Below are 21,069 nucleotides of genomic sequence, written 5' to 3'. Positions count from 1 at the left end.
GGAATATTTAGGAGCGAGGAAATGTCACGACTGGATTTGTTGCACAGGTGGCATCCTATCACAGTTCCACGCTGGAATTCACTGAGCTCCTGAGAGCGACCCATTCTTTCACAAATGTTTGTAAAAGCAGTCTGCATGCCTAGGTGCTTGATTTTATACACCTGTGGCCATGGAAGTGATTGGAACACCTGATTCTGATTATTTGAATGGGTGAGTGAATACTTTTGGTAATATAGTGTACGGACACTGTAAAAAAAAAAAAAAAACCTTGAGAAAATTCAAAATTTTGAGGCAACATGATGCAATGGATTTTTGAATTTTCTCAACTTTTGTCCACCATTGTTGACTGTACTACAGTTTTTAAGTTTAGGACAAGAGTTCTGCCAACTTAGATCTTTTTGTTCACCGAAAGACAATAGTTGAGTCCTGCCAACTTGAAACTTTTTGTGTACATATTGACGATATCCGAGTTCTTCCAACTTGGATATTCTTGTTCCCCTAATGATAATATTTTTGTTCATCTAATGGTGACATTCCTGTGAGGCTAACAATGAAATTCTTGCTTCCATGTCATGTATTTCTATACTCTACGAAGGCAGATTTTTTTTGTTGAATTAACAAACAATTCTAAGCTAAAATAACATAAATACTAGATTTATAAAAGCAAAGTTAATTGTACACAAGAAATGCTCAATAAATAAATGAGAAAATAAAAGAAAAAGCACAGAGCAGAAAGTTGGCTTAAACTAACTGTTTATTCCTTGTGAAACATGGTTGTAAACATGAGGGTGTCGACTGCATGAGCATATCAGGTCAAAGAAATTAAAACAGATCATAAAATAAACACCTAGTGCCTCATCTCTCAATTGTACAAATTTCCATTTTGCTGGCAAAGGGGACATGCATGTTTAAAATGACTGTGTACACCAGCATGTACAATACAATTTGATTATGAACAATGAACTTCAACAATTAAAACCCTTGATACGCACCTCGTCAAATGGCAACTGACACTTTCACTTTTGCTAGCCACTGCTCCACACTGCAGCCCAAATCCTATACATTATATTGGTATGAGTGAGAACATGATGGCGCCAGTGTGTGTGGCTTGCCCTCTGTCTCTGTGCACTTTTCTTGTATTTTTGCTAGTTTTACTGGTTGTCACTGTAAATGTCAACTCTCTGCTGGTTTATGACCGCCAAGCCCTACTTGATCTGAGACCCTCTTTTGAAAACTTGGTCTCATTTGAACACGATGGGCACAAAACCGTCTGCCCCCCGCTTCTCTCTGGGATACCGGCTTTACCTGTGCCGAGGGCGTGCTCCACCCGCGCGTAAGCCGCACCGCAGGCGCCGGGGTAAGCGTGGAGGCCTGCTGGTGAAACTGAAGGCTTGGCTGGCTCTTTCTGCTAAGGCGCTCCAACGGATCGGACCGGAATATCACCGCTTCGTTTCATGGCGCACTCTGGATCCAATCGACCCCTGTTTGGTTCCAGTGGTCGGTCTGGACGAAGAACTCTCCACTCACCGCCTTCCAGCTGCTAACCCTCGCTGGCGTCGGGTGAACCAGCTGAATCTCCAGCTGATAGCTAGGAATCCACTGACAGCTAACGCCCCTGCTCCTCCTGTTCGGTTTGCCCTGGTGAACGCTAGATCGCTAGCAAATAAAACTTTTATCCTGAAGGATTTATTCGAGTCGCGGGGATTGGATTTTCTCTTTATAACCGAAACATGGTTGGCTGTGGGTGAGTCGAGTGCCTTTTGTGAACTTTTACCGCCTGGCTGTTTGCATTTTAACTCCCCGAGAACATCCGGCCGTGGAGGGGGGCTTGCAACTGTCTTTAAAAGTAACTTTAAGTGTAAGCAGCTCGTACCCACGGCATCATATGTCAGCTTTGAAATGAACATATTTGAATTGAGCTCTGCGCCCCCGGTATTGTGCGCTGTCATTTACAGGCCACCCAAATACAGCAAAGACTCCATTAGTGACTTTTCGCATTTCCTAGCTGAATTTGTACCGGTGTATGACCGCATTCTCATTACTGGGGACTTTAATATCCACGTGTGTTGTCCTGAAAAGTCACTGGCGAAAGACTTTTTAAATTTGATTGAATGTTTTAATCTTGCACAGTGTGTTGTTGGTCCCACACACGAACATGGCCACACTCTCGATCTTGTTCATGGTCTTACTGTTTCTAAGCTTGAGATTTGTGATACAGTTTTCTCTGATCATCTCCCTGTTTTATTTGAAATTCCCCTATCTTGTGCTGTATCCAAACCGTGTGCGCCTGTGCGTCGTGGCCGTATGGTTAATCCCTCCACCGCTCCGCACTTTTGCTCTGTCCTGAACGCAGATGACTCTCTATGTTTAAACAGATCCATTGATGACTTTTGCTCTGGTTTCAATTCTGCTTGCAGAGCTGCATTAGATATTGTCGCTCCTGTGAAACTCAGGCTGTCTAAACCAAAATCTGAACCCTGGCTGAATGACGTTACGCGCGCTGCCAGACATGAGTGCAGAAAGGCAGAAAGAAAATGGAAAAAGGATAAGCTACATGTGTCTTTTCAGAATCTGAGAGATAAGTGGCATTTCTATCAAAAAACCGTCAAAGATGCAAAAACTAGACACTTTTCTGACATCATTGTTTCCAACGGTAACAACCCACGTGTTCTTTTTGATACTATTAAAACAGTTCTCAGTGCTCCAGAACCCCACCATCCCGAGGACCCATTGAAAATGTGTGAGGATTTCTTGCAGTTTTTCATTCGTAAAGTGGAGAGCACTAGAGCCCTTATATGTCACCCTGCATATGACCCAGGCACATCAGTAACTTATTCTGCTGTTTTTAATCAGTTTGAACCTGTTAGCCTGCATCTTTTAGAACAATTTTTCAGTGAAATGAGAATTACAGGCTCCCCCATTGATGTGATTCCTCCTCGTCTTTTTAAAGAGGTCTTTCCGACATTGGCACCTTTTGTCCTGGATATTGTTAACGGCGGCTTGGCCAATAGTGTTGTCCCTTTATGTTTTAAACATGCTGTGGTCCAGCCTCTGCTAAAGAAACCAAACCTTGATCGACAGGCACTCTCCAATTATCGGCCAATTTCCAAACTTCCTTTGCTGTCAAAAATTTTGGAAAAATTTGTGTACATTCAGCTGAGCTCATTTTTAAATGAAAGTGGAATTTCTGAAGTCTTCCAATCAGGATTCAAAACTGGCCACAGCACTGATACGGCTTTGTTGAGGGTCTTTAATGATGTTCTTCGGGCTTCTGTTTCTGGTCATACTGTTGCTCTTCTCCTGTTGGATTTAACTGCAGCCTTTGATAAGGTGGACCACCAGATTTTACTGTCACGGTTGGAGAACTGGGTGGGAATAAAAGGTCCAGCTTTAGCCTGGTTTAAATCATATTTGTCCAACAGAAGCTTTTCCGCCCAGGTCGGGGATTCTGTTTCCACTGCGGCCCCTCTGACGTGTGGTGTACCGCAAGGGTCAGTTCCTGGACCCTTGCTTTTTTCATTAGGGTCCGAGAACCGAATGGTGCGAAGACCCTATTGGAATGCAAGGAATTATTATTATTATTAGGGTCCGAGCACCAAATGGTGCGAAGACCCTATTGAAATGCAAGGAATTATTAGGGTCCGAGCACCGAATGGTGCGAAGACCCTGTTGGAATGCAAGGAATTATTATTATTATTATTAGGGTCCGAGCACCGAATGGTGCGAAGACCCTATTGGAATTCGTCGGGTTTATTATTATTATTATTATTATTATTATTATTTTAATTTTTTCTCCGTCTTTTGAATTGCCTTTTTGGCGGCCTTATCATACCCCAAAACGCATCAAACTTGGCATGCTCATCAGGACTGGTGAAAAATTTGATATTTTATGGGAGTTGCACATGTGTGTGGGAAAATAGCTCCATAGCTCCCCCTGGAAAATTGCAAATTTGGTCATTAGGCCAATTTGAACGACGTTTCATCTACAGTTACAAAATTTTGTCTACATATTCAGCACATCACAAAACTCAAAAAAGTCAATCATGGCCACGCCCTAACACCAACAGGAAGTCGGCCATCTTGAATTAGCTGTAAATTTTTTAAAATTAATAACTCATCGGGGATAAGTCCGAGAGACCTCAAATTTGGCCAATATATGCAAACACACGACCTGATGAAAAGTTATCAAAATGTTCATCTCATTTCAAAGGGCGTGGCCATGGCGACTCCCAAAAAAATGGATCCTTCGCCATGAAACAGGAAGTGGTGTCTAACTCAGCTGTACATGCTCCAATCTGCCTGAAATTTCACATGTGTGATCAATGTCCAGCCCTGACAATATCCATGCGGTTATATACATTCACAATCATAGCGCCACCTTGTGGTAGCAGGAAATAGACATTTTTTACACTTTGATGTACTATTCTTAGCACGTTGATCAGATTCACCTCAAATTCGGTGACATAAGCCAGAACACATTGATGATGATTCCCAGAGAAAATGGTGGCTCGTCATCAAAGGGCGTGTCTGTGGTGGCACCGCGAATTTTGATTTCTCACCATGAAAATTGAAGTATTAATATCTCAGCTGGACAGGGTCCAATCTGGACCAAACTTGATATGGTGGACACCAGTCCAGGTCTGAACACATCCACACTCATAAATTTAGAAATACTCATAGCGCCACCTATTGGCAACAGGAAGTAATTGTCATTACATTTGCACCTACCATTGCCGGAAACTTTTTCATATCATCTTGAAAATTGGTCAGCTGACTGGTTATGCCTAGATGATGCCACAGTGTGAAGATTTTGACAATTCATAAAACACTGTTGCCGTGGCAACGCATTGTTGCCGTAATAAACAAAGTACTTTTTGACAGGTTAAAAATGCTCAAATGCTCGCCAAAATTACCACACATATCTGGACCGGCAACCCATTTCATATTTTAGGGAAACTGCACATGTGTGTGGTAAAATGGCTCCATAGCGCCACCTGGAAATTTTCAAACAGTTACTACGGCCAGTACGTTTTAGCTAGAATCATGAAACTTGGTAGGCATATGTAACTCGTCAAGACACACAAAAATGTAATTGACACCCATGCCCAAAACCCAACAGGAAGTCGGCCATTTTGAATTATATGTCATATGTTTTGACGATTTTGGCTCATTTTTAGACATTTTCAAAAGCTATAAATTCAAACAGGGTAACACCGAGAGAGCTGAAATTTGGCCAGGATGTACTCCAGGCATGGGTGATCAAAAGTTATCAAAATGCTCACCTTAAGTCTGAGGGCGTGGCCATGGTGGCCTCGTGAATTTTGATGCTTCGCCATGAAACATCAACTGCTGTGTAACTGCCCTAAACATGCTCCAATCTGCCTCAAACTTTACAGGTGTGATCAGAGTCCAGTCCTGATCACATCCATAGGCCGACATAAACTCTCGGTCGCAGCGCCACCTGGTGGATGGAAGGAAATGCTCTATAACTAGCCTGGACATGGTCCGATCTTCCTGAAATTTTACACGTGTGATCAGAGTCCAGCCCTCATCACATCCATAGGCCGACATGCACTCTCGGTCGCAGCGCCACCTGGTGGACCTGCGTGGATTCGCCGACCAGCATGGATGCGAGGACCCGTCCAACGCTGCTTGCAGCTTTAATTTGTTTTTAAATGCCTTCATGGTTTGGCCCCCCTGTACCTGTGTGATCTGCTTGTTCCCTACAACCCTTCTCGCTCACTGGGGTCGGCAGATCAAGCTCTACTGGTGGTGCCTATGACCAAAAAGAAACTGAGAGGTGATCGTGCTTTTTCTATGGCTGCTCCTAAACTGTGGACTGAGCTCCCACTAAATATCAGACTGGCTGATTCCCTCCCTATTTTTAAATCTCTTTTAAAAACACATTTTTTTTTAAACTTCGCGTATGGCTCAGCTTAGGGCTGACTTTTACTGTACAACCTGTGTCTTATCTCTTATTTTTATACTCGCGTTATTTTATTTGTATTTTTTTTTCGTTATTTATTCATTTATTCTATTATTTAATGTGTACAGCACTTTGGTCGACAGTGTTGTTTTAAAGTGCTTTAGAAATAAAGTTGGATTTGGATTTGGACATTATAAGTAAAACAAAGACTAATAAGATAAGGCCAACCAGCTGTCCAAAAAGGAAGTGGCAGAAGTGGATGAACAATAATATGAACGATCAACAAACAGGGTGGATTTAAAAACAGTTTCTCCAGTGTCACAAAACTGTGGTACTTCTTTGGCCTTTTGGTATTATTAGTGTTTATTTTGCTGATTTTAGATGAACATTTCTTGAATTTCTCTTGGGATTAATAAAGAATCTGTCTATTTGGGTGTACCAAAAAGCAACCATGGTCAGCATCTCTTAACATTCACATTATGAATTTTGTTTTCAGGGACCTTGTACGGTATGAACACCGAGAGCCAAGCTCAAAAAAAATGGTCTGTACTGCTTCAAAGGTGTACCTCATTTGCTTTGGATATTCAGTGTTCATTGCATAGAGAAGGCCAAAGAGATAAGCAAACCAGTGCAGAGGTCTGGTAGGTCATGCAGGACGACGGCCCCTTCCAACACCAAAGCCACATCTCGCACAGTTGGTGTTGTATTGGCATCATCATCTTCTACGACAGCAAGGAGGCCAGCAGACACACCTCTGAGCACTCTTTGTTCATGGTCAGTGTCCTGAGGAAAAGTAACAAATGCATGGTTAAGTGCAAGGGAAAACTAAAAGATGGAAGATATATCTGCTTATCCTTAGTTTCATGTTACTGACTCTTGCCATAAACTGATGGAAGTTTTGAAATTGTGATGCAACAGCAGCATCCCTTTCATCTAGGGTCAACAGTAAAATATATTTGACGCTTAATAAGAAATATCGATATTACTACTAATATGCAAGCTGCTTGCCACCGCACATCCTTTACAATTGGAATATAATATGAGACAAATATCGTTTTCTCCAAAGCAACCACTCCTTTGGCAGAAAAGGTCATTTTACCTCACAGAACACTGGAGTTGCTGGTCTACCACTGCCTTGATTAGTTAGTTCATTTGTGTTGTTACTTTACTGTGCATCAGCCATCCATTTAAAAAACTAAGTTAGTGAGGCACTGGTACCTGGTAACTCTGTTCTGTAAGGTAAAATTACTGGTTCTGCCAAAGGAATATCCTGAGTGTGGACAGACCTATATTTGGCTTATATACCAATAGTTTCCTGTCAGAAAAAGCTGCCTCAACAGCAAGGTAAAGCGGAGAACACATGTTCAGCTTCCTACATCAGTACACCTGCTGCTGCTTCTCCAAAATAGGGTCATGTTGCACTATGGTTTCAGTGACTCACACAACCCCACCTCAAATTGTCTACTCCCTCACTTCAAGGATTATTTTTCTCCAAGAGAAAAGAAATTAATTCCTGCACAGACTTATCATATCTGTAGTGATTTATCAAAATGTGCTGCTTATCCTTCTTGATATTTTTTGCGTGAGTTGCTAAGTTTTTGAGATACCAGCCATAGAGGTGTTGGCTCTCATGGAACTAGATGGCACCACAAGCCAAGTGCTATCTAGTTTATTTAAATCAGAGAGAAGGCAGACATATCTATTGTTATCATCTCCGTAAACTCCGGAATTTACATCAAATTCATCTAGAGGGACAAATAGTACTACAAGTAAAATATGTATGTGTTTTTACTTCCATTTTAAAGTATTTCCTTCACTTACTATTACTTAACAAACACTTCAGGAAAAAAGCAGCTCGGTCATCTCGAACAAAAATGGGCCGCCCTCTCAATGCTACTTGCTTCCTCTGAGACACAATGTCCAATGTCTAAAGACTATTAAGTGAAAAACACACAAGCATGTCAATTAGTATAGCACTATAGTCCTTTATGCCAAGTCAGAAATAATTTATAGTATGTCGTCAGATCTGCCTTCTTTAACCTGCTAAGGATAAATCAGGACCAGCTCTCCGTTTCTTAGGGTTAGATTCTATCTGCCTATTAGTGGTTTGTCTAACAGGATTCAGCAGAATGATTAAGCTGGTGTCAAGGAATACTCGCCTAGGTTCTTACTGTCTACTTCCAAACGCTTTACCTTCTTACTCTGATATGCGGCCCAGCTAAGTAGCCTAAGTAACCAAGCAACCTATCAGTCACGTCTGTTAACGACAGCTTTCCTCTTATTTCTGTTTGCACTTGGTGATATTCCTAGGTTAGTTTTAGAGGTTAGGAACAGAAAACCTCAAGGGTAAGATTTAAAATCACTGTTAGGACTAAAGCAACCTTTAGGAACCTCTTAGTTCTAATGCACACAATAGACTTAACTTTTTACTGGCATGCGAAGCATATGAATTATAAAAAATACATTAATCTTCTCTTTAAATGCAATATAGTGTTTTATTGAATAAATTCAGCAAGGGCATAGCATCAGTTCTTGATTAGGCAATAACAAATATAATTAAAACAAATCAGTTACACTAAAAATTATTAAAACTGAGCCTTTCTAAGAATGTTCTCTAATCAGTATAATTTGGGAGACAGAGAGGACGGGCAACTTGGCCTTAGCTGCCACGCCCGATGTCTAACCTGCGTCTGGACGAACTCAGTAGTGGATCTGGAAGCCCCGTACAAAGTCTCTTTCAGTCCAAAAATTGTTCTTCCTCGGCAGGGGGAGCAGAAAAAGTCCCAAAGACCCAATTTTGGTCTTGCAGTTGTCTTTAGAAATAGAAGCTGGAACAGTGGTGAGGAAACTCCGATGACCTGGGCAGATGAGCTGTGGTGGAAAGTCCCCGACTCTTCCGTCTCTCTGGGTGAGGGCAGCCTCCAGCTGTCGTCTCCGCTACCGTCTTCCTGTTCTTGGCTCAGCGGCTGTTCTTCTTTCTTCTCTTCTTAGTGACTCTGTAGACCGACTGGAACTTTTCTTCATCAGCAGAGTTTAGTGTTCTTTTCTTGAACAAAGTCCGGAGATCTTTTCTTCCAACGATGTCCTCAAAGAACTCTGGCAGGCTTAACCCAGTGTTAAGCCCATCGGCGAGCCCGACGACTCCGGCAACTCCTTGAACTCCGAATACTTTGTCTCTGTTTCCCCTTTTTATACAGTTATCTCTCAATACACACACATTGTCTGAGGGCTCAGTTGCTTAATCTTAGCTGATTCATTGTCACATTCCCAATACACACTCAGTGAATATACTCTGATTACAATACATTTCAGAAGGATTACACATGATTTCCATTGCCCATACTTGGGACTGCATCCTACATGACATCATTGCACTTATCAACCATCACAAGAATTTACCATATTTGGAACAACATTCTGTGAGTCAAAATCACTGCCCTGTAGAGGCTAAGCATTGCTCAACATTGGGTAACACTCTAGTTCCTCTTTTCTTGTAAGTGCGCAGTTTAAAATCAACTTCCCCTTTTCAGACTCAGTACTTGTCACATATAATCATTCTTTTAAATCACTGCATTTGCCTGATCACACAACATGCTTCACATTTAATATTTCAATCATGAACAAACCATTTCACTGTCAATCATTTCATGAAAGTTTACCTGTTTAAATCATTAACATTCATCTTATTCAAACACTTCAGTATTTCAAAAATATGCATCAGGTTACAAAAATCACTGCTCTGCTTAAGCATAATCACCTGGTTACATTATGTGGTTTCTTCAGATAGATCTTTATTGGTCTGCTGTTTTGATGAACGTGCTTAGGACTTTTGTTACCTCTTAACCGTGGTTGTTTCTGGGATCTCAAAACTAGGCCCCATTCGACACCCCCTTCTTGAGATCACAGGTAGCAACCACAGGTCACTATAGGTCGGTGTAGAGCAGCTCGTCATCATCTGGAGCATGTATGTCGAGCACATCATCTGCTGGAACCAGGGCGTCATCGTTGCTGGTGGTAACAACCTCTCTAGCGACCTCCGGCCCTTCATCGATGATCAATGGTGCTGGTGAATCTTCCCAGGCGTCGAAGATACTCATGTCAGCGAGGTCGAGATCAGCGAACCGCACTCGTGTTGCCCTCTCTGCACCCGTGGAAGGTGGGATTGGATCCGGTGTTGGTGTCACTTCTACCCCTGGGAGAGGAACAGGCCTCAATGTTGTCTCCAGTGCTTCCAACAGCTCGCGGAGTGACTCATCTTGGGCCTGCTGTATCTCTGCCAATGTGGTCGCTCGAGCTGGGACGTCTGTGCCTGGTTCCACAGTAGGATTGACCACTGCAACAGGTCGAGGTGATGGTGGCGGTCTCTGCCATGGCTGCCCTATGGCCACACATTTCCCATCAGCTAGGTGTGTGGTGGAGATGTATTTCTCACCCCAGAGTTGCCAAATCTTGAGGTAGACTGGGTAGTAGATGCCCTCCGGGTAGTCTCGATACCAGGACTGGTAGTGCTCCGCAGAACACCACAATGGCTTGGCTGAGGCTTGAATCCCCAGGTGCTCACTTACGGAGATCTCTGGGAGTCGTACAGCCGTTCTATCACAAAAGACGCCGTCTGCTGAAGTGATGGGGAACGCGGCGTTGTAACAGGTTTCACACCAAAAGGTTGGCCCCACATCCCAGAGACACTTCTTTTCTTCCAATGTAGCCTCACACCGGACACAGGCAGCATTCTTCACTGGTGCTGGTGTCACCGAGGCAGAACTCAATTCTGTCATGATGGTGGTTGGAGGTTGGGTAGTATTTTTCAGGACATCTATATTTGTTGTAGGCTGTGAAGTTTCACATGTGAAGTTGTAGTAACCCCAAAACATCCCTCCTAACGGGAGTATAGTGGTACAGGTCTCATTCTTGAGGTGTGCTGCATACACAACTTCGGGTTTCCAGTAGCCTTGCTTCGCATTTCCTGGCCATGAAACGCAAGCTACTGTACAATACCATCGAGCGGTGTTCAGTTCTGGCTGAATCCAATTACACTGACCTGTCCTGGTGCTGGTTCCATTTCTGACCCAGTATTGGATCCCCATCTCTGTTGGGTAGGTTTGCCAACCTTCTATCATTGTGGTCCCATTGGTCAGGTTTTCAGCTTGGATTAATTCTTTCCAGGTCAGCAGGGAGGTCTGGTTTTCAGTGGCGTTTGATCCTATCGTCCCAATCCAGGTTAGGATATCTTCAGTGATGTTCGGGCCGGCAGCCTTCTCTTGAACTGGTCCCAACAGACTCATCACTTCCAATAGGGTCGTCTGGTTGGTGTTGTTCCCCCAGGCTTGTAGTTTAGGCAGGAACAAATTTCTTGGTTGTGCCTCTCCGCAGGTCTGGGTGAATCTCTTTGTAGCGGTGTAGTTGACTAGAGCATGGGCCTCTGTCCATGGTTCTTGTCCAACCACATATATTATTGCCAGGACCACTACACATCCCAGCATTACCGCAAAAACTTTAATCGCTTGACATATCCAAATCCTTTTACCTTTCCGTGGTCGATGCCTGGGTTGTGGGTGCCGCTCATCCGTCTCGAATTCTGTTTTTGGACTCATTGTTTCTTCCCTTTGCAAGGGAGGATGCGTTTCCGCGGCCGGAACCTTCTTGGCTGTGGTCGGGGTTTCTTCTTTCTCAAGGATATTACTTGGATGGGAGCTGGGTACAGTGTGTTGCCCTCTTCGTCTTCGATGACTCTTCCTTTGAGTAACTTGAGATAGAGTGGAGCTGGGTACTTATCTATTCTTGGGTCCAGCCCACGCCACACCCATTTCCATACCACGACGCGTAGCTCGTCTGGCTCTGGCAGGGGTCCTTCGCGGAGCCTTGTGAATATGTTGTACTGATCCACTTGTAGCCCTGCTCTGGCCTCGGCGTAAGGGCTCAACTGTTCGTCTGGGTGTTGTAGTGATCTTGCTGCATCTCGTACTTGTGACAACTCGGCATACAGGGGTTCCCCTCTGTGTGTTACCAACTCCGTCACGAATGTACGTCGGTCATGTGGATACCAACATCCTTGGCCAACACGCAGCATGGCTCCTTCTGCTGTGGGGGGAAGTCGCTTGTTCCTGTCGTAGTTTCCCGTGTACACCTCCTTCTCATAATGGATGGGACGCAGGTGCAAGGTCTGGTTCTCGACGACATACCTTCCCTTATGCGCTATCTGTCGTCTCTTCTGTCTGTGCATGTAGGGACTGTTGGTCCAGATTACAAGCTCTCCCAATCTGATTTCAACATACTGTTCTCGTACAGCATCAGCATAGTTAGGGCCCCAGACCACCGTGAGCTGTTTTTGTGCTATGGAAAGATGGACTGCTTTTAGGATCCAAGGGAACGTGGGTGGACATACTGGTGTGGATGCCCATTTCCAGATTTTCCTCCTTTCTTTATACTTTTTTCTGTTACATTGGACATAGTCTCCGTGCACTATCCACTTTTGGATAAGCGTGCCCGATTCTGACTTCCTGATGTCTTTATCTCTGCTGTACTCGAAGTTTGTACAAAAATAGTTCCCTGTTCCATAATTCCCTATCTTGTATTCAAAATCTCTCTTAGGGTGAGTTAACCTTATCCTCTCATTTTTTCCTTGCAAGTACAGCTTACCATATAAGTCCTTCTTTTGTTCTTCTAGGAGCGGCACCTCCATACCTCAGGTCTTTACTGCTGCTCTGGCTCAGGACTTTGCTTTTTTTGCCTGACTCTTCTGGCAGCGTCTTTTATTCTTGACCAGACACTCTCTTTCTCTTTCTCCCCCTTCTTGGGAGTAGAATCCTCTTCTGGCTAGGCTTCTTCCGCCTTGGATATGTCCGCACCCAACGAGTACACTCCCACGTATGGCACCATAACTATGCGCACTCTCACTGTCACCGATTGGTCCGGCCTTATGGGCGTGGCCGCCCTTGACACCCAGGAATTCACCACTTGGACACTCCCATGTCGGCGCCAGTCTTCCGGTGTGACGGTGAACACTGCTTCTTTTTCTTTGGTCCTCTGGCCTGGCTGCACCCAGGCGTCTAGACCGGTGACAGTACAGGCCAGGTTAGTCCCCTTGGCACCTTCCTCCCTTGGGACTGGGACAGAGTCTTTCAGTGGGATGGATTGATCATTAAACACCTCAGCTACCAATCCTCCCCATGTTGTTAACTCCCATGGTCCTTCCCAGCCGTGGGCTTGTGCCATCTCTCTTTGAGGGTCTGGAATCGATTCCATACCTGACGTATACTTAGGCCCATCTGGGTCCCGATAAACTCTGAACACCAGGGGGACCTGTGTCGTTGCCAGCGGTGGGGTCATCATCTCCGCGGTGGCAGGGTTGTAAGGCCAGGCCCTCTGGACAACTTTCCTCCATAAGGGTTGCTCCTGGTCTTTGCCATCACTGCCTTGTATTGGTGGGTATAATGGTGGTGCTGATGGTTCTCCACTCTCTGGGTCTGGAGCCTCAGGTACGTAAGCCGACGTCATCATCTCTCCCTCATCACCTGTAGTCTCGCTTAGCCCCAACGGGAGAAGTGGGTCGACCATCTTCCTCACCTGCCATCCCTCAGCCACTCCGGCCTGCGATAACTGCCCACATCTCCTCTGGAGGTTGCAGCTGCTGCAGAGGTGGAGGATCTCACCGTCCCACTGACAAACACATTCTGATACCTCTGGTTTCGACCCGCGTAGATCCCACTGGGTGATGATGATCAGCCTGGGCAACTTATCCATTCTGCATTTTCCACAGACATATGGATATATATGGATATGCACCCTAACCTTGACCGGTTTAGGGTGCATATCCTTCAGTTCTCTTCGTCTTGGTTTGACCTTTTCTGGCTTCTCATGCCCTGGTCCTTCCCATCTTATGGGCAGTGTGGTCGGCTTCCAGCAGACCACACAGGCGTTTTCTATCTTTTTCCATTCTAACATCTCTTTCGCATCTGACAGGAGCCCGCTTTTAGCATAGTCCAATTTCTTCAGAGCTCTGTCTGCCCAGAGTCCTGTTGCGCTTCTTCACATGGCAACCACCCCTTTAATGTTGGCCACTTCAATGAAGGGTGGTAAGTCTTGTGTGCTCGTGGCCATGGTTTCTGGTTCTTGGTTTTCTTTAGTCTGGAACTGGCTTCAGCTGCTCCACTCCTTGGATTCCTCCTTTCTTCAGCAAAACTGTATTGCTGTCTAATATTTGCTTTATGATGTCAGGTTTCTCGTATTTGGCTTTGACTGCGGTACCTGTGGGTGCGTCTCTTGCTCTGATCCAGACTCGTTGTCCGACCTGGAATGGTACCTTGGGACTTGGTGCTGCCATCTTATCATCGGAGCCCCGCCCTATTTCTTCTGACACAAAGGGGCGTTGATTCAGCTCTTCAGAGGGGGAGGGCCTGCCCGCTCGATGTCTGTCATTCAGGGCCATCCCCACTTCGAGGGCTTTAGTGCTCCAGTCTTTTGAATTGGCATTTTTCCCTATCCAATTCTTCACTAGCCCTATGGTGCGTTCTACCACCCCATTTGCTTGTGGTGTGTATGGTTGGTGAGTAAACTCTGATCACCCCATGCTGTTGGCACCATAAGTCCACTTTAGCATTCTTGAAGTGTGTCCCATTATCGGTTCTGAGCTCTTTTGGCACTCCTAGGTTCCCACACGTCTGTTCTAGCATGCTGACCACACTATTGCCATTAGCTTTCTTCACTGGTTTAATAACCACATAGCCTGACATAGAGTCCACTAGCACTAAAAGGTATTTCTCGCCTCTCTTCCCTGTAACTCCTAGCGGGCCTGCCACATCCATGCAGACAGATCCCCAGGGAATAGTGCTCTTGATGGTGAGCCCATCTACTCATTGCCCTCGGCGACCTGCGTTGTATCGACCACATACTTCACAAGCCCTCAGCACACGTCGTATATGGCGCGCTGGAATCCAAAGCTGCTGCTTTTCCAGTTCCCTACATGTAGGAAGTATGCCTCCATGGCCCAGCGCTTCATGTACGGCCAGCACTACTTCTTCCACGTACTTCTCTGGGACTACCTTTCCTTTAGGTGTCTTGTTCCATTCCTCAATTCCGACAAAGACAATTTTCCTCATTTGGACGAAACGATCTACCTCATCATTCCCCTTCCAATGGTCTCCCTCTTTGGTATGGGCCTTCTGGTGCATCACCTCGAGGTCCATGTTCATTCGAAGCTCGGCAATCTTCTTCCACAGGTCTCGGTGCGCTACTGTCTTTCCTTTAGCGGTCTCGAACCCGTTTTCTTCCCAAATGGCGAGGTCTTCGTTCAGCGCTTGTGCACAATAAGAACTGTCTGTGATTATTCTGGCCCTTTTTATCTTTCTTTTCTCCATTTCCAGCAGTCCTTCTCGAACCGCCGTTACTTCACCTGCCTGTGCACTTTCCTCTGTTCTTCCTTTTTGCCAGTAGCGTTCCTTGTTTCCCTGCTTAAGGATGAAACCCCAATAGGCAGTGCTGTCAGGTCCTTTTCTTGATCCGTCGGTGTATAGGGCCCACTCGTACGGTTCCTTCTCTTCACCCTCTGGTTTGGCTGGTTTCTTGCTCACCGGTTGTGCTGGTCCAATTTCGAGGTCTGGATCTAATAGGATATCCTCCCATCTTCTCCATCTCGCATTGGTCGCTTTGGTGCTTTCGACAGTGGCTTTCCTCAGGAACCGGTGTACCTGGCTTTGGGTGTTGACCTTGATACCTTGGCCTTGTGCTAGGTCCTTCAGGGCACTCCAGTACCTTGCCAGGACTGCCAATTCTTTTTCTTCTGGGGGATACTTCTTCTCCACTGAGGTCAGAGTGTAGCTCCACAGGGCAACTATGCCTGCTCCCTTGTTACTGACCTTAACCACTGCGTCGTCTTCTTCACAACTCGTTTCAGCTACCAGTCTGGATGTTAGACTCCTGGGTTCCAACCTTAGGGCTCCCTGGATTGCTTTCTTCAGTTCTTCCAGATGATTTTGGTCCGTGGCTGTCCATGTCCAATTTTTGCTGCTTTTCTGTTCCGACTGATCCTCTGCTTTCCGTAGCCTTGCATACAACGGTCTGGCATACCTCTGGTACCCGGGAACGTGGTCTCTCACGTAGTTACACAGTCCTAAGATTTGTTGAAGTTCTTTCAGTGATGTTGGGGGTCGGATCTGGTCCAGCTTCTCTCGATATCCCTCAGACACTCCTAGGTCGGTCGCGACCTGGAATCCCAGATAGTTTACCTGAAACTGGCCAAACTGACATTTCTTCAGGTTCAGCTTTAATCCTGCAGCGGTCAGCTTCTCGATTATCTTTTGCAGCTTCTCTAGGTGTTCTTCTTCTGTATCGTCTGCAATGAACACATCGTCAATGTAGATTGTTGCCCCCAGTCCTTGCAGGATGTCCATTACAGCTGCTTGGAACACATTTGGGGAGTTCTTGAAGCCTTGGGGTAGCCGAGTCCACACATAAACTCTACCCTTATGTGTAAACGCTGTCTTGCCTTGAGAGGTCTTAGCTAGTCTTAGGGAGAAAAATCCGTTGGCAGGACTTGTATTTCTTGACCTGTAGCGTCTTCAAGGTGCCCTGGGGATTGATCAGACTGGCTTTATTAGCCGTCGTTTGTCGATTGAGGGCTTTGAAGTTGATTACTGGCCTCCATCCTCCGCCTGCCAACTCGGGCTTCTTTACTGCCTGGATCGGGCTGTTGGTTATAGGATTAGGCTCTTCTCAGATTATCCCCAATGCACTCAGCTCCTTGACTATCAAGTCCATCTCATCTACGGCACCGGGGTTCAGTGGATATTGGCGGACCGCAGGATGTACTCCTCCGATGATGGTATGGGTGTATTTCTCTCCCAGGTCCCCACAATCATTCTTGAACCTTGCTACCTTGGCTTTCGAAATGATCTCTTTCAATCGCTCTTTTCCTGCAACTGAGAGATCACTTTCCTGGATCTTCTGTGCGGTGACTTCTTCTACATCTACTGGTTTATACCATTCTCTGGGTCGCTGACTCTCTTGCTGAGGGGTAAAGCGAACAAGGCGTGCGTGCAACTTCTTTATTCGCCACTTCACTGGTCTCTTCTTTCCTTCGGTCTGGTACAGGTACTTCAGATCTCTCGTTGTTATCAAGTTGTATGGCCCCTTAACCCATACTATTCCTCTCCAGGTGGCAAATGGAAACTCTTTCACCGTCCCATCAGCCAGCTGGACTTTCAGGTGTCCCTCTGTAGTAAGGCTTTTGCGGGTCATCGACACCTCTGCCCCTGAGTCCACTAGATAAGGGATTCCCTCCACATCTGTGTAGATTTCATCCCCCTTCCAGTAGGCATGTTCCAGGGTGACCCGCGCCTTCTCAGCCATTACTTGTCAGGACCCCGGGCCGCCGCCTGGCGTTTCACCCGGAGGGCCTCCTTCTGTTCTGGAGTTAGCTTACGGTACTCTTCTGGGGAGAGATAGTCGCTCTTCTTCTCCTGACTCTTCTTTGGGTCCATTTTTGGTTGGTAAGCCGGTCTGTTCTGCGTCGGCCTTGCAGGTTCTCTCGGTGCTGGCCTGTTGGGTAATGATCTCGGGCGTGCTTCAGAGTTTGACTGCCTTGCTCTTAGTGGAGCCTCTTGTGGTGTCTTGACCTTAGGTGGTTGCTGTCGCGACTCCTTCTCCCTCTTTTCCTTGTAGTAGTTTCTCCTTAAATCCCATCTCTGTACTGCTGCATCTAGTTGAGCCAGATTAGCATCTAGAGGCATGGCGATGAACTCTTATTTCATCCCTCTGGCCTTTGGTCAGGGCCCGCAGTGCCTTCACGAATTGCTGCGGGGCGACTTTTTTCTTAGCCTTGTGCCATATCTGGGTGAGAGTCTGTCCCTTGTCCAGTCGCGCTCTGGTTGAGCCAGGCTTCAGTGTCTTCAGCATCTTCAAGCACTAGCCGGTTATACTGGTCTTGGGCTGACTCTCCCTCTTTGACTGGATGTCCTGTCGCATGGCTCAGCCACATCCTTCTGGCCTCTTCGTTGGTTGTTGCACTTTTGACCAACTGCCACTTGTCTTTCAGATAATCTGTTATGGGCAGACTTGGCTCCCTGTCAGTCACCAACATCTTGATCTTTTTGAACTCGGTGAAGCCCTGGACTGGAGTCAACGCGCTCATAGGATTACTGGTGGCTCCCGCTGCAACTGCTGGAGGGTCTTCTCTTTGGGCCTGGCGATGGGGTCTCTCTTCTGGTTCTTCATCAGCTGAGAAGTCCTCCGTTATTGCCGTGAAAGCTGTCCTCTCTTTGCAAGCTGTCCTCTCTTTGCAAGCTGCTAGGGACCCGTAGCTAGGCATCATCAATATGTTAGTCCACTCTCCCAGTGTTGCACTTACTGGCAATGTCTTCTTGTCTTCTGGATGCTCGGCCCAACCAAGCGGCACGTCGTAGCTGGTCTGACCGATTTCTGGCATGTATGCTTGCCTTTCGTCTTTAGTCTTTATGGGCCCAAAGCTCAGGTCTCTTGCAATTCTCTTTGAGGCTCTTCTTACTGACTGCAGCACTACTGCTTTCTTCTCACCTTTTCTGGTGGCTGCTCGCATATCCCTTGGGGGTTGAGGCGTTTGATGGATGACCGATTCCAGCGACTGGTCACTTTCGTCATCTTCATCGTCGCTTGCTTCGTCGCTGCTCACCACGATCTCTTCTTCTTCTTTTTGGCTGCTGCCAAGGGGCTGCTGGGTTACCCCAGCTCCAGGGGTGATAGGCGAGATGGCTCGATCCCGGACTTTAGGGGTCTTCGGCTCTTCCGTTTCTTTCGGGCCTTGCTTGGTGGTCTGCATGGCTAAGTAATCTCTCTCTGGTTGAGTGGTTTCTTCAGCCTCTTCTTGCTGCCGCAGGTATAGCTTCTGGACCACTGAGCCTGGAGTTGTCTCTGCTTTCCATGCTATCATGGGTTTGCTGGCTGGCCGGCCCTGAGTGTAGCTGTGCTCCTCCCAAGGTGCGCTCTGTGCCTGAGATGACTCACCGGGCGTGGATGCCAGTCTTCCCCTGCGGACTTTTGAAGCGTCAGCCTCTTCTCTCTCTTCAGCCGACCTCCCGGTCTTCTTCGCCTTGATGCCTCTCACTTCTTCTGCCGCTCTGCAGGGTTTCAGGACTCGATCTCTTCGCTCTTTACCCTGAGCGTGTGAAGTCATAATTACCAACTGCTTGATCTCATTGCAGAGTGGTTGCTCCATCAGCTGGCACCTCACTGCTCTGGTGGCTGCTTGTTCTGCCACCTCCCAAGGCAATGTGTTGGACCTGATCCCGTCGATGCTGATCACCACTCTTCTGTAGCACAGCTCACCACCACGTGATAGTGCAGCCTTCCACCACTGGTTACTACCATGGACCTGGGCCCCTCTGGGCGTCTTCGGTTCTCTTCGCTGCTTTCTTCAGCCTCTCTCTGGTAGCCTTCTCCTGCGTTTTTCCGCAGGGCCTTGCTGAAAGTGGTATTTCTGACCTTTAAGGTTGAGGAGGTTATTACCAGTAGAACGTCTGCATGCTGCCCCCATGGGTCCCCTTCGATGTAGTAGGCTGCTGCTCCCATCTGGTTGTTGAACTTGTTCCCTCCTTCGGGTAGTGGTGGCAATTCGGCGAGGGCCCGGTCAGCCCTGCTCCAGGCTGCTTCTTCTGCTTCCAGGCCCTTCTTGCGCTTTTCGCTGTAAGCTTTGTTAAACTTCTTTAGTGCTTGGACTGCCTCTTCTGTCGCCTGTGCCCGGGCCCGGGCGTCTGGGGTCAAACGGCTGAGGTCCCATGTTGGACTTGGGCAGGGCGTTGGATCTGGAGGGTTCCATCCACTGGGTCCGGGACTTGGGCTGCGCTGGTCGTCATCTGGTTCTTCGCCTACCCAGTCACCTTCCTCATCACCTTCCTGGTCTCCCACCTGGCCGTCTGGCTCATCTTCCTCCGACTCCGAAGCTGAACCCTGCCTCGTACACATACTTTCTCGGTCTATTTCGGCTGGCAGCCCGTCGCTTCTGGCCTGATATTGATGCTTCACTTTCAGGTGTCTTCTCAGGTCTTGTTGGATAGAGGTGGCTCTTACTTTGTTGGAGACCAGGACCGCTGTCAGTCCGGTTTCTTTGGCCAACGCTTTCACTATAGAGTCGTAGCCTGCAGAAGGACTCACCAGCGCAGTCGCCTGGGACATGGGGGCTGCTCGTAGTACCTCCACCAGGTAGTTCGACCACCACCTCAACCATTCTTCCACTTCTTGCTTCTTTTTGGGCGGCTTGGTAGGACACTTCAACACCACTTGCCACTGGTTGTCGACGAACTCCTTGGAGGTATAGGAGTCTACCTCTTGGAGGTGCGTTTGCATTAGTGCCTTCAACTCTTCTGGTGCCAAGCTTTGGTTGAAGCCCTGCACATGCTGTTTCACTGCATCTTCCCAGGTGCTCCATCCGTCCCCTGCTAACACAATCTGGTACCTGTAGATTGGAGATTTCTTCGGGGTTGGTGCCCTTTTCTTTGCTTCTTCCAGGAATTCTTGGATTCTGGTTTGCTCTACCTCGTCTTGAAGTATTTCTTCTAACTCATCTTCTTCAGCTCTACGAGCCTCGGTGTCTGGTACCTCTATGGTGTCGGGAGCCGGCCCCCCGGCGCCCTCGTTGTGGCCCTGGTCGTTGATTTCCATGATCTTTTGTCTTTGTTTTCACGAGTCGTCTGCTTCTTCAAAGCCTCTCGTAGGACCTTTGAGTAGGGATGAATGCAGACTCGGTTGGGCTACTCCGCTGCGGCCCTTGGAGATGATCTGGTCTCCTCGTCGCTGCGGCTCTGTCCTGCGGTGCTCCATCGCACTTCTCTGCAGGGGTGGGGTGATCCTGAGTTCCCTCTCAGTCAATCACTTCTTGGCTGTGGATCTTTGGACGGAAGAAACTGCCTTTTCTTCTCCAATCTCCACCCGTCAGGTTCTGGTGACGACTCTAGAAGCCGCCCTGGCTCCCAGAATCTTCTTCTTTGACACTGCTGGATTAGTAGTGCCCACCCAGGGACGCCATATCGTCAGATCTGCCTTCTTTAACCTGCTAAGGATAAATCAGGACCAGCTCTCCGTTTCTTAGGGTTAGATTCTATCTGCCTATTAGTGGTTTGTCTAACAGGATTCAGCAGAATGATTAAGCTGGTGTCGAGGAATACTCGCCTAGGTTCTTA

The 21,069-nt window shown here is 46.9% G+C and overlaps 1 protein-coding gene across 1 annotated transcript in view; it reads right to left on the bottom strand.

Annotated features, from left to right (window-relative positions):
• The window catches only part of LOC111586083 (putative uncharacterized protein MYH16), a 139,855-nt gene extending 133,170 nt beyond the window's left edge, over nucleotides 1-6,685 (bottom strand). The window contains exon 1 of the mRNA XM_055004769.1: nucleotides 6,553-6,685. Within this exon, the coding sequence (XP_054860744.1) occupies nucleotides 6,553-6,645 (93 nt within the window). The 5' untranslated portion in view covers nucleotides 6,646-6,685. The remainder of the gene's footprint in view (nucleotides 1-6,552) is intronic.
• Nucleotides 6,686-21,069: the final 14,384 nt, after the last annotated feature.

This window comes from Amphiprion ocellaris, chromosome 18, assembly GCF_022539595.1.
Source record: "Amphiprion ocellaris isolate individual 3 ecotype Okinawa chromosome 18, ASM2253959v1, whole genome shotgun sequence".
Taxonomy (NCBI): domain Eukaryota; kingdom Metazoa; phylum Chordata; class Actinopteri; family Pomacentridae; genus Amphiprion; species Amphiprion ocellaris.
The sequence above is the reverse complement of the archived record's forward strand: the minus strand, read 5'-3'. Positions and strand labels throughout refer to the sequence as shown.